The sequence below is a fragment of the Hyalella azteca genome, unplaced genomic scaffold (assembly GCF_000764305.2).
Source record: "Hyalella azteca isolate HAZT.00-mixed unplaced genomic scaffold, Hazt_2.0.2 contig9630, whole genome shotgun sequence".
Classification (NCBI taxonomy): domain Eukaryota; kingdom Metazoa; phylum Arthropoda; class Malacostraca; order Amphipoda; family Hyalellidae; genus Hyalella; species Hyalella azteca.
Genome location: NW_025939696.1, coordinates 47,685 through 61,283, shown reverse-complemented (window position 1 = coordinate 61,283; position 13,599 = coordinate 47,685). Strand labels below are relative to the sequence as shown.

At 40.6% G+C, this 13,599-nt stretch overlaps 1 protein-coding gene across 1 annotated transcript; it reads left to right on the top strand.

Annotated features, from left to right (window-relative positions):
* Nucleotides 1-1,067: 1,067 nt before the first annotated feature.
* Nucleotides 1,068-13,173, top strand: LOC108668014 (collagen alpha-1(I) chain). Its single transcript, XM_018155135.2, has 6 exons — nt 1,068-1,131; nt 9,576-9,696; nt 10,049-10,339; nt 11,318-11,866; nt 12,030-12,214; nt 13,078-13,173. The coding sequence occupies exons 2-6, from the start codon at nt 9,615-9,617 to the stop codon at nt 13,171-13,173; spliced, it is 1,203 nt and encodes a 400-aa protein (XP_018010624.2). The 5' UTR covers nt 1,068-1,131; nt 9,576-9,614.
* Nucleotides 13,174-13,599: the final 426 nt, after the last annotated feature.

Below are 13,599 nucleotides of genomic sequence, written 5' to 3'. Positions count from 1 at the left end.
AACAAAATGGACTAAGTGACTTGAATGCTTGCTGGCAAATGAACGAAAAGCTTAGCTGAAACTACTTAGGCTACGAAACTAAGTACAATCTAACTCTGAATACGGCATAAACCACATGACAATAACTAACAAATCAAAATCAACTAAGAATATCATGAACAATATTGGGAAAAATTTCCCACATTAGCTCCACCATACAAAAGGAAAATATGAAAAAAATATAACTCAGTACTCACTGCAGTGAGTGACAGATAGCGCATTTTCTCGTCGACGAAAACTTGAGGTCACGGACGGACGGACAGACAGACAGACGGACATGGCGAGCACAATTGTGCATTTTTTTCCATAAATGAGAAAATGCGCTAAAAACTATAAATTCAGAAAATTAGCGATGTCGAAAAATTTATCAATTTTGGAAAATTTATGAATTAGGGGAAAATTATGAATTAGGGAAAACTTATGAATTTTGGAAAATATACGAATATTGAAAAATATATAAATTTTGGAAAATTTCTTAATAAGCCAATCTAAGATAATTGTTTTTCAGCTATACTATTTCATCAATGTCCGCCATTTAAAGGCTGTCCGAGTAACAAGCGTAAAAACTTGCAACCTTTACGCGTACATTTGATGCCGCAGCTACATAGAGATAATATAAGATGAATCATGCTACCTCGCTACGCGCTACATCTACAAAACGACACGCTGCAGCTACATACTGCAACATAATTCAGCTGCACCATGCAGTGCAGCTGCAGTAACCAGCTGCAGCTGAATTAAGCAACCAGATGCAGGTGCAAAATGCGACCAGATGCAGGTGCAGCAAGCAACCATCTGCAGGTGCAAAATGCAACCAGATGCAGGTGCAAAATGCAACCAGATGCAGGTGCAAAATCCAACCNATGCAGTACAGCTGCAGCAAGTAACCAGCTGCAGCTGAATCAAGCAACCATCTGCAGGTGCAAAATGCAACCAGATGCAGGTGCAGCAAGCAACCTGATGCAGGTGCAGCAAGCAACCAGCAGCAGCAGCACGCACTGCAGCGGTAGGTCGCTCACTGCGCATCACTCCAACACGTGACGCGGTCAGCGCAACAGGACTGGTGCAGTCTGCCTGAGCACCTCTCTTAAGGTGAGATATTTTCACACGTCCGAACCCAACCGATCTCCTGCTGCCCGCAGTATTTAGGAACAAAAACACATTCCTTCAGCAGGCACAGTCAGCTGACAATTATTTTGTTACTTTCGTCAGTAGACGATCACAATCAGTAGAGTTACGCATGTCAACTGAAATTAAATCCCTTCAACAACGAATTAACAATGTTTCCAGTCGATTAATTTTATGAAAATAATATCATATGTTCATGAATCATCTAACAGATAACATTTTCCTCAATAATATTTTTCCTCAATAATATTTTCCTCAATAATAACAATTGTTAACCCCGTTGTAATTTATATAATACATTTTACCGGTCGTATAATCGGAGAGCCACAGACAGTTTTAATAAAAACTTTCAGGTCTCATCCGGAAAATATATCGTCTAAGTGATTTTCAGTTGCGGCAAGCATTTTGTGCCTCGCTATTCAGATCACGACGCACCAACCAAAATATTTGTGCGATAATAAATGCATTTTTTATGAATACTTTGGATCATTCGACTAACGATCATCAATTTTATACGGTATTATATAGAAAAAGTAAAGTAATCCATTGTCGGCGAGGATGAAACCCCGACGTATTCTGCTATTGCAGATGTTTCGTCCCTGTATATATTATTTCATTATAATTTCATTGCATCAATATATATCCTATTACATTCCAATATAGTATAACATTATCGTTATAATATTACATCATCATTCCATGATGTGATCGCCGTTGTCTTAATGTTTGCGACGGATATCATAAAGCCACAAATATGAGGGATATCGCTCATGCAAATTGCACAAGCTCCGTAAGAAATAAATAGTTCGTTTTGTCGTGCTATTCTTATTCAATTATTATATTAAAGTTCATTTATCCGTCGATTTATTATGATTTGATTACTTTTATTTGAATTCGGGTTTAATCGCACGCTATTTTATTGGTTTACTACGCGGGTCGAATTAGTCACTAATTTCGGGTATAGTTATCAATCATCTACTTAGGGATCACCGATTTGTCATTTTATTTCAGTTCAGTTGTGCGCGTAATTTATCAAGGTTCAATTGAGCGTCATTTTTTGGGAGGTTTAATGGTCCGTCATTTCATTAGGGTTCAATTGTCCCTCATTATATTTGGGTTCAATTGAACGTCATCTTATATCGGTGTTGTCATTTGTAATGCAATTTAGGTTCAATCAATAACCAATTTATTTTCATTTACTTAACCGAAATTTTTCCATCATAATAACAAAAAGAACGAGGATTTTAAATACAAACGCATCGCCCACACGCCATTACGTTTTCAATCAAATAGAAGGCTCTCACCAGGCCTCTGAAGTTGATTTACTTTGATTAAATGTTCTTTCAACGAAATCAACTCGTCAGCAACATTTTTTTCAACGAAATTTGCCTGAAGGGACGAGAAGCGACTTCTCCGGCGTTTGGGTCGTCGGGAAGAGTTAGGTAGTGAAAGAATTTGCCGGTGTTCATACGATGCACTTAAGATAAAACTCTGCTAAATATGTTCAGACAATTGGCTTGTCCACTTACAGAGGTACTTACTTCAGGTTCATTAGTGGTCTAGAAGCCAGGTGTTATTCTGATTTCGTCCCTTGATATCCCCAGTGCAGGAATTGTTGAAAAAAGTATGTATTTAGATGAAATGATTTCTTAAGTCACAAAAAAAAACAGAGAAAATGCCAAAAAAGCTATCTATATTATTATTGACAACGCTCCATCATCAGCTAAAGACTCAATAAGATAAGAAGTGTTTTTGAACTGATGAGTAAAACTGGTATCCGAAACGTTTACGTGGGGAAAATATTGTGAATTTAAAATAAATGTTGTTAGAAAACACAGACCGAGGTAGCTCCTAATTGCCGGTCATTACACTTGCGCAAGAGCGGCTGTGGGATTCCTTGTTTGCAGTCGACGGAAGACGAGAGAGACTTGAAGGTTCGAGTAATGTACTTCAACTTTACATTAAACTTCATCACCATAAATTGAACTAAATCAACTTTTCATTTAACTATATCAACTGTTAAATTAGCTTTTAATTAATTAACTATATAGCGAATGCATTGGCACGTCACAAACCAGTCGCGTAATTCGCGGCATGAAGCTAAGCAGTCACGGCACGAGGCGAAGCAGTTATTAGTTTTTCGCACATTACAATACAATGAACCGTACATGTATTTTAGCTGTTAGGAAGCATGGAAACTATATTGCAATTTTCTATTACTTCTGCCTACCGATCGAACAAAAGACTTTAGGAATTACACTACCTAAGCCTCATTGAAGTCACTGTGTGGGGAAGTGGAGCACCGCCAAAAAAAAGTTGTGTCCGGCATGTGAGTTCTTAACGTCGATTATGCAATTTTGTACGTTATTTCGAAAGAATATTAATAGAAAAGAATGTGCTGAAACAGCAACGCCTCGTTGTGGTTCGTATAGTGCCAAAGGAGGTAATTACTGTATAGTCTCAAGATGAGAATGCACGTAACTCTCATCGAATTTTTCAAATAATTGGTTGCGCTTTATCGGACTTGCGAAACTCAAAACCGGTATTGCCTTTTAAATTTCGTGGATGCAGGATTTGACCTTTGATTTTTAATTAAACGAGTTTTTAACTGGTGCCAGGCACGGCAATTAATCGCTCACAGTCAAATGAAAGATGATACAATGGCGATGTTCAGCGATGGAGTTTTATTAGCGATCTCATCCCACGTTAAAGCAGGATATGTCAGAGATAAGTTATCCACTTACGGCGTTGCGCTAATGGGCATTGAAGTGTTAAATGGAGATAAATGGACTGCGATATCCGGAGATATACGACCAAGTGTTGCGTGGCAGGTAAATAGTCAGACTTTTCTAATGCGACAAGGTGTTGCGTGAATTTCGATTTGAATGGCTGCCTCTGAATGCTTTCAGACCACCACGCCCCGAATATTAATTTTTAAAGTCGCTCAATTTCTGTCATTTCCTACTGTAAGAATTCGGCGAGACGTGCATTTGAACAGAAGAATTACTTTTAAAATTTCAGTGCAGTTTAAAATTATTAAAGATTTCAGAAACGCAAGAATATTTCCTTTAGTCCATAAAATAGGGTATGAAACCCGTTAGATGCCCGTATAGGCATATCAAGCAAGCGTCAATAATCATATCAAAAAGGCTTGCATTAGCAGTGCATATTCCCCATATATGAACCCTGAATAAAATGATAATCAAAGCACATGAATATTCGAGTCACGTGGGCCCCAGCCTCACGTCCAAAAGCGGTTATCGCTCATCACTCGGCCGCAGAGAAACATTTTCAGCATCGCAGGGTCAGCGCTGAGTTCAAGTGTAAGCCGCAGGTTTTGACGGAGGAAGACCCCAGACGAAGCTGTGCATGCATGAGGAAGGTCAACGACACTTGTGTTCCTTGTTTTATGAAGACTTTTATTCATAAATATCTTAGATTCATGACACAATTCTACAGTATATACAGGGACATGCAATACATATTGCTAAACTTGCAACTGAAAACTTTTCACTGCCTGAATATGCATAGGAAAACCTTCCAATAAATGCCCTAAAGTAATTAAATGTACAAACGCACATCAGGATAATATAACTACTAACCAAGCATTGTGCGTCCTTCTTTCCTTTTGATTACTTATTAGTGAAAACGAATTTAGGTTATCGAACAAACCTGGAATAAAGAACGCTATAGTGATATAGGAATGCATCCGTAAACAGACGATTACGCACTCGTCCTATGTTTTTCTTTAGACAATTTTGTTTATAATTTACAAATGCTTGGGGAATCTTTACAATTTACGCCTTAGTACTAGAGAATTCATTCGCCCTCAATGATCATCAATTGTGTCTTACGCACGACTGCAATTTGCATACAATTCTCGCATGGGGCATAATTACGTTGACTTCAAAATTACGACGCTGGGCTCAAGTAAACTATATAGACCAATAGTCTTCATTTGCGTTGGTCAACTCAAATCGTTCAAATTAGTCGTAACTTGTTGCATATTTTAATGTAATTTCCATGCAAACAATGTCCGACGAATTTTGAACGATTGATTCAAGTGTTAAAAAATATAATACAACGCTTGCGTAGCCATCGTCGTCGAATTCATGTTTGATTTTTTGGAGCGAGTATTTTTCCTTTACATGGGAGAACGCAGTAAGACTTGAAAACCTAATATACATTAAGCTAAAGGATCCAAGTAAGAGCCTTTATAATGCAATTAAAACGTTGTTGGGAATTTGTCAAACTTTGTATAGCAACATGAGTTCATGGATTTAGCTAATTGGAAATTAAAATGTGAAAACATAACGACAGGAATTTAACAAAATATACTGATTTTCCATTCAATTGTTCGTTGGTCATAAAAACATCCTTTAAATAAAATGTACAATTAACAGAGCTGGATACAAGAAGACTCCGACATCATTCAGCGTGTCGCGATTCAAAGAATTTTGATGGGGTTGAATAGATAACAGAAATTGGAGATCGCTGCACTAAAACCGGCCAACTTCCTGCGAGACGCTGAGCAGAGAACATCCTGCAAACGAAACGCTGAGCAGAATTTCCAGCGAGAAGCCAAGCATAGAACATCTTACGAAACGCTGAGCAGAATCTCCTGCGAGACGCTAAGCTTAGAACATCTTACGAAACGCTGAGCAGAATCTCCTGCGAGACGCTTCTAAGCCTAGAACATCTTACGAAACGCTGAGCAGAATCTCCTGCGAGATGCTAAGCATAGAACATCTTACTAAACGCTGAACAGAATCTCCTGCGAGACGCTAAGCTTAGAACATCTTACGAAACGCCGAGCAGAGCATCCTGCGAGACGCTGAGAAAAGCCTCCCGCGAGAGCCTGAGCAAAGAGCTTTCTGCGAGACGCTGAGCAGAGAAATGCAGCTCGTGTGCTGAAGAGCCCTGTGGTTGCCGCAATAATAACCCTGGTTTGACAGCAGCTCGTTTATCTCAAGGTTGCCTCGGCGAAAAACATGAAATTTTGCAGAGATTGTTAAGCAAAATTCCGGCGAAAATAACAATTTTTCATTATGGGTTTCTCTGATGCTAGACATAATAACGTTTCCCGGAACCATGATTCTCTTGTGGCAAGAAAATTACTAATGGCAAGGCAAGATGACAAAAACTGATCCATTCCTATGCGTTTTGTATCTTTTATGTTTGCTCTTGACTGGGCACGGAGATTTTTGGATTTAGCGTTGTTTAATTTGCTGCTCGTCTCATACGTTTTCCTTGAAAACTTCACGTGCATTGACCAGCTAGCATCGGTTCTCGAAATTTGAACGGACAAAATTCGAGGATCCACGCTGGTTGCGAATTCAAAGGTTTTCAAGAGAATTCAACCTTCAAAGGTTTTGATGCAGGCACAATGAATAATTTTCATATTCCTTGTACAAAATTCAGACAATGCACAGCAGTAAAAAATCAAGTAATTCTCGATATATATGTATTTGGCCTTACACAACTCAAAACAAATTTATGTACTCGTACATACTCGCACTTAATTAGAACCTAGAATATATTCAGTAAGAACAGTAAGGACCTAGAATATTCGATTACATATATTTATTATTATATGGTAGAGGTATTGTTTGTTAGATTTCTTGACAACATTTCTGAAATGTTAAAGACGGCCTGAAATATCATGAAATCGGCAACAGATAGCAGCAAAAACATATTTAAAGGAAAATCAAATATTGTCATTAGCTAATCTATATACCAATATTATTAGTGTACTTATTTACTCGCTTTTTAAGTACTATATTTAAATCTTAGGTGACGGAAACGTTTGAATAAAGCCCCCCACAATGCTGTATTGAAGCTTCGCATAAATTTTATCGCCACAGAAGCTGTCGCAGCAAAGCAGCGGCTAAGGCGACTGTGACAAGGCATGCGTTTCCAGCAAAATAGCAACACCCCGCTGTGCTCTGTCGTCCATTGAACTAACGACGTTCTTGTGGTACCACGTCAGCTATGGCCAAAAGTACAGATGTGAACGCTGGTGTGTGCACCGATGTTAATGTTTGCTTCAGGGCTGCTCATAGAAAAAATATACATGCACTGACAGAAGACGAGGAGGAATAAATATTTGCTTAATCTTATCTAACCCACAAAGAAATGAATGATAATTTATTAGAAAAATTGCCATCTGGATGTTTTTAATGCAGAAATTGAGGCTTTATCGTTGAAGAAAACGATAATGTCAGCTTCGTAAGTGGTCACGAGTTTTGTAAAATGAAATTACGGTAACGAAAATAAGTATGCAATACATCGAGCATATTGTGTATTCTCCACTCCTCTGTATTACTCTGACTCTGAGCATATTGCGTATCCCTCTGACAGTCTACTGACGGTCACTTTGGTTTGCAGGCTTTAGAATAGAAATGTCGGCACTGAGGAAATAGGCCCATGGCCTGTTGCCGTTCAGACAAGAATTTCTTTGTCCGCGCTTAATATATCATTAAATAAAAGGTGATATTATTGTGATAGAGAACAATGCATCTATATGACAAATGGTATCAACACAACAAAATTGAAACGGATACATGGGTCGACGACCCAGAGCAGCACGTCACACTCGCTGACCATAAATCGGGGAAAGAATTATTTCTTTGCAGGGGAGCATGGGAGCGTCTCCGCATGCCTGGGTCGCAAGCTGCTTAATTTATACGTGTCCTTTCAAGACAAAAATCCATTTATCACCAGTGGAGGCGGATATGCAAACCAAATGGCTTGTTTTCAGTCAAGCTCGGTTACCTGTTTAACCCGTTAGCATTCACGCGCATGCTGAAGCTTCGTTTATGATGGAAATTTCTTTTTGTAGTTACATTAGGAGTTTATAATCATTCTGCTTCTCATCGATCAGTTGAGGCGTTTGCAAAAAATTTTGATTGACTCAAATAAAATTTGCATTCAATAGCAAATTTTTTTTCGAAAAGATGCGAAAAGTACCGACGCGCATAAAAGCATTTGGAATAAAAAAAATTCAAACTGCCGACTTGATCCACTTGATTAACTCATCAATAAAATATTCAGTAAACATAGCTATCAAGCTTCATATCTTTATCCGCAACTAAGAAAGAAAACTTGATTGCTAGACGAAGAAGATCGCCACTTCCTTTACATTAGAAGCGTCCAGCGTTCCTATCTTGTCAGAAAAATTTCAGACACTCGAGGTTTAATTTATGTCAAGACACGGCGCATCTTCAGTATCGAAGCTCTGGGCCACATTCACACGTTAAAACGTTCCATTAACTAGAAATTAGAGCAGCATTTTGTCTATTCTTATCAAGTGACTGCCATGGTCGAATTATTTTCACCGCATTTTTTTCATGGCCGCGAGCTATGAATTTTTATAATAGCATTATCACCCAACGTCTTACACAGCGCCATGGGGGACAAAGAATGTGCGACCAACAGCGAGAAGGAATGCTTTTACATGCCTAATTTACATTCCTATACATCGTTAACATCTAAGAATAAAGTATGAATACAAAGGAATAAATAGAGAATAGAATTAAGAATCGAGTGAAAAAATTCACACTGAATTCGTTATTGTTTATCAGCTACTGACCTTGAAAGACACGAAAACATTTAATACCAGAATCATTCATGATTAATAAAATTTATTATATCTTACCGTCTATTTCACTTTTTCAAGAGAATTTAAGAAAAACTCTTGACAAATTATCCGAGAAGGAGTATTGTGAGTATGCACGCGAGGTAAAGGAAAACTAAGAATTTAATGCGACAATTGTTGACTGTATTTTTTGTAACCTGTATCCACAGCAATCAGAGAGAACATATCTTTCAGGCGCTTGAATCGGTCTTTCCTGAGCATAAATGCTGGCATCCTCAATAAAGCTGGCCATAATGGCGCCCACGGGGCATGTGGCTAGCAGAACCATGAGCCACAGGAGGTATCTTAGATCAAAGGGCTTGGGGTTGTCACTTGTATGCTTATTATAGGAACTGGCATATGGAAATCTTAGCACTGATACAATAGTAAAAAACCCGGTGCCGAATTTGAAAAGAATAAAATAAATTATGTTTTTCCTTATCGCCTTCATGCGCATTCTTCGTAACGAAGAATTATTATAAGTTATCAAAATCAAGAAAAAAAGCCGACGAACTTATCTATATCTATATAAATAATTCTCTTTGAAGCCCTAAGAACGACTCACAAATATTTAAAGAGCACGAAATAATTTTATTGCGAACATTATTCCGCGGACAACGTGCGCCAGTCTAGGCTACCTCAGTCCTGCTATAAATGACAACACCCGACAGGTAACAGTAATACCCGAATCTATATATAAACACGATATGATGAAATGATTACTCAAAAATCCCGTAATATAAATAGTCCTAATCTTCTCTTCATCGTGCAGCTACACATCTAAGCGCCCCTACATACAGCGGGAGCAGCAATGCAGCAACGGCAGTGGTGGTGGCTGCTGCTGGGGGCGATGACGGCAGGTGCTTTAGGTGCCTCGGTCCCCCACATGCACGGTAAGTTGGGGTATTACAGGGACGTGCGCTTCGGCTGCTGTGGGATCACAATAAGCTCTGGGATTCTGCGATCATTTATTATGTTCATCGCTCTACACGAAATATTAATGCAGCCCAAGCAGTGACAAAAAGTGTTCAGTTAATGTACGAAAATATAAACATATTTGAATTATTAGGATCGTTGAAGTAAGAATCCCAGCTCCTCATATATTAAGTAGAAATAACACGTAGGATTGCTTGTGATATTTTAATACATGCAATATCAATGAACTTATACGACTGTCTAATGGATACAACTGAACCGATATGAAATTATGTAAAGTAAATTTACCAACTAAAAAACGTCTCATAGGTCCCTCAGCTGGTGAGGCAGCCAAGTTCGACCCTGCGTTGTACAAGATAGCGCCGTTCCTGTATGACCTGCGCTATCACCCCTACGCTAGCCTGCCGGCCAGCGAGCGGACGGGCGCGCTAGACCCGCACTGCCCCCAGGCGAACGGTCTCTTCCCGCACCCGCGGGACTGCGGTCTCTTCATCTCGTGTGCCCACGGCCGCGGCTGCGTCATGGAGTGCCCGGCGACGCTGCAGTTCAACAGCACGCTCTCCATATGCATGTACCAGTGGATGGTGCAATGCACGCTCGGTGAGGAGAGTAATTTAATTAAAAACATTGTAAAGCGTGTCACTTTAATCGGATTCCCTGCTGAGAAATTCATTATTATGGATTGTCCGGCCACATGGGATACTTCCAGAAATAGTTATGAGTTCGTAAATCTGTCAGCCAATTACGGACGGCTTATCAGGCCAAACCCACCAATTGTAATTTAATTAATAGCATTGTAATGCATGTCAATTTAATCGGATTCCATGCGGGGAAATCCATTGTTATGGATTGTCCGGCCACATGGGATACTACCAAAAATAGTTATGAGTTCGAAAATCCGTCAGCCAATTACAGACGGTTTATCAGGTCAAACCCACCAATCACAGACGAGAAATTAGCCGATACATGGACTTCAGCAAGTTTGGACAGTACGGCTGCTGAAGTGAGTTTTGATCAAGTGTGAAATTAAAAAAATAACTCGGCGAAAAATCTTACGTTGTTAGATAAAGTTGTTGTTAGATGTTTTGAATGCTTCTCGACCTACTCCGTGTTTCCTATTGTTATTGCAATTCGAAAGAGTAATGTGATCTTGGAACGATTGAAAACGCTTGCAACAACACGACAATCGGCGTACAATCATAAACTTCTGGGGCTCGTTCAAAAGCTTGAATGTTTGCTTCAAAGATATTACGTGGTGCTCAGGCTGCCGTATATTTATTAAAAGCCATTGGTTTATTCATGCAGAAACAGTCACCATTTAGATTTTATCCATTGTTTCTACGCTCACCTTAAAAAATTCACCGATGTCGACGATTATCTTCAAATGAGGAAAGTGAATAATTAGTCATTCATCCATATCATTGGCACCACTTATTTGAGGCTAATTCCTAGAATTTATCAAATGCTTCATAGATTAATCGTTTCTCTTATTTATAGATTAATCGTTTTAACAATTGAAAAACACTGCATCTATTCATTAATAGTTCAGTGATTGTACTAATGATGACGCGCCTGCAGACGCTAGTGTGGACGTGAAGGACTGGCCGCTGCCGCGGAGCTGCGCGGATATCGTGGCGTCGGGCCAGACGCCTGCCCCTGTGCCTGGACCCGCCGCCGTGTCCCACCGCCCGCCCAACCCTCTCTTCCCCGCACCATGTACCTGCCCGCAGGGGGGAGACCTTGGGAGACCACATGGGCCCGGAGGTCCCGGTGGATCAGTTGGCCCCGAGGGTCCGGGTGGATCAGTTGGACCAGGAGGTCCCGGAGGCTCAATTGGACCAGGAGGTCCCGGTGGCTCAATTGGACCAGGAGGTCCCGGTGGCTCAATTGGACCAGGAGGTCCCGGTGGCTCAATTGGACCAGGAGGTCCCGGTGGATCAGTTGGCCCCGGAGGTCCCGGTGGTTCAATTGGACCAGGAGGTCCCGGTGGCTCAGTTGGCCCCGGAGGTCCCGGTGGTTCAGTTGGACCAGGAGGTCATGGTGGCTCAGTTGGCCCCGGAGGTCCCGGTGGTTCAGTTGGACCAGGAGATTACGGTGGATCAGTTGGACCAGGAGNGAGGACAAGTGGTACCAGGGGGACAAGTGGTACCAGGGGGACAAGTTGGGAGTCCAGGGGGACAAGTTGGGGGTCCAGGCGGCCAAGTTGGGGGCCCAGGGGGACAAGTTGGGGGTCCAGGGGGACAAGTTGGGGGTCCAGCTGGAGGTATTTATCCGTTACCTGAACCAACAGTCGGAACCGGGGGCCCAGAAATCTCTAGTGGCAAAACACCTGGTGGTCAGGGAGGCTTAGTAATTCCGGGTCCAATGCCATCAGGCGCGGACGATCTAGAAAATTTACCTCCTATAGTCGAGATATCTGGTGACGGAACTCGGCCATACCCCGGCTCGCATGGTGGTGTGTCAGTTCCGGAGCAAGTAGAAACACAATCGTGTAAGGAAATGGTGGGGGCCAATTGTTGCATTGGACTAATAAAAAAAATTGCCCAAGATCCAGGCCTGTACAATGCAATTCGGAATTATTATTTAGCTAAAACAGTCATTGCAGGAATAAGCCAGCCTGGAAACTCCAACGAAGACACGGGAGAAGATGATTACCTATCACTTAGGCAGCAGTCAAACAAGTTGACTGAACGCCAAAACTTCGGTTATCTTCCAGGGTTGAATTCCTTTGGTGAGTTATCAGCTTCAAATAAAAATGCAAATGGGTTCGTCAACCAGAAGAATTTGGTGCAGAAACAAGGCGTGTCTTACCCCTTCAATCCGAAGCTCTCGGTTTCAACGCAGAAAAGCATTTATGACAAACTATTGACGACAGGAAGAAACTTACTGAACAAGTGAGTTCCTATTTTAGATTTACTTTAACAAATAGATACTACAATACATGTGATAGGTATTGCGGCTGCTGTGGTTGTGCGTTAGGTGATATAAATGAATATTTAGGTGTATCTGCAGTTTTGTGATTTTTCGAACACAACTGAAGACAATATTTGGAGCCATCCAAGTTTCTGATTGTAAATCAAAAGTTTGGGTGGTACTATTTTTTGTTGATATAAATTGTTAAATATATCAATGACTCTATATTTTCTAATCACGTATATTAATAGAGCCTCAAATGAAAATTTCAACGTAGATCTTATATCGTTCCTTTTATTACTCCAGGTGGCCAGCTGAGGCGAGTTCCAAAGATCAAATTGAGCTCCAACCCCAACAGTTACTTCCGCAAAATCAGCAACCAGGATTTGAATTTCACATTCTACGAAATCAATTAAATTTTGCAGGAGAACAATATCAACCTCCAATTGCGCAACAAACACCACAGCAATACGACCGACAAACGCAATACCCTCTGCCCCAAGAGCAACAGCGTGAAATAAGGATTACTAGAATTTGAAACAAGAACCAACACCAGGGGCCACGACTATAAACTAAAAAAATATAACTCAGTACTCACTGCAGTGAGTGACAGAGCGCATTTTCTCGCCGACGAAAACGTGAGGTCAGGGACGGACAGACAGACAGACGGACGGACATGACGTGCACAATGGCGCCTTTTTTCCATAAATTGCAAAATGCGCTAAAAACTGCGTTGCAACTTATCTACTTGACAACATTTCTTCTCGCTTCGAATCACCGACATGTGGAACAGCCTACCCGATTATATCGTTGACACTCCGAGTATAAACGCGTTCAAGAACAGACTAGATAAAGCTATGGAAAAATATATGTTCAGACTTGAAATGCCTAGCACCACATCGAACCCAGTGGAAGTATAGTAGCTATTTCAAACTATCGTCAGTCTT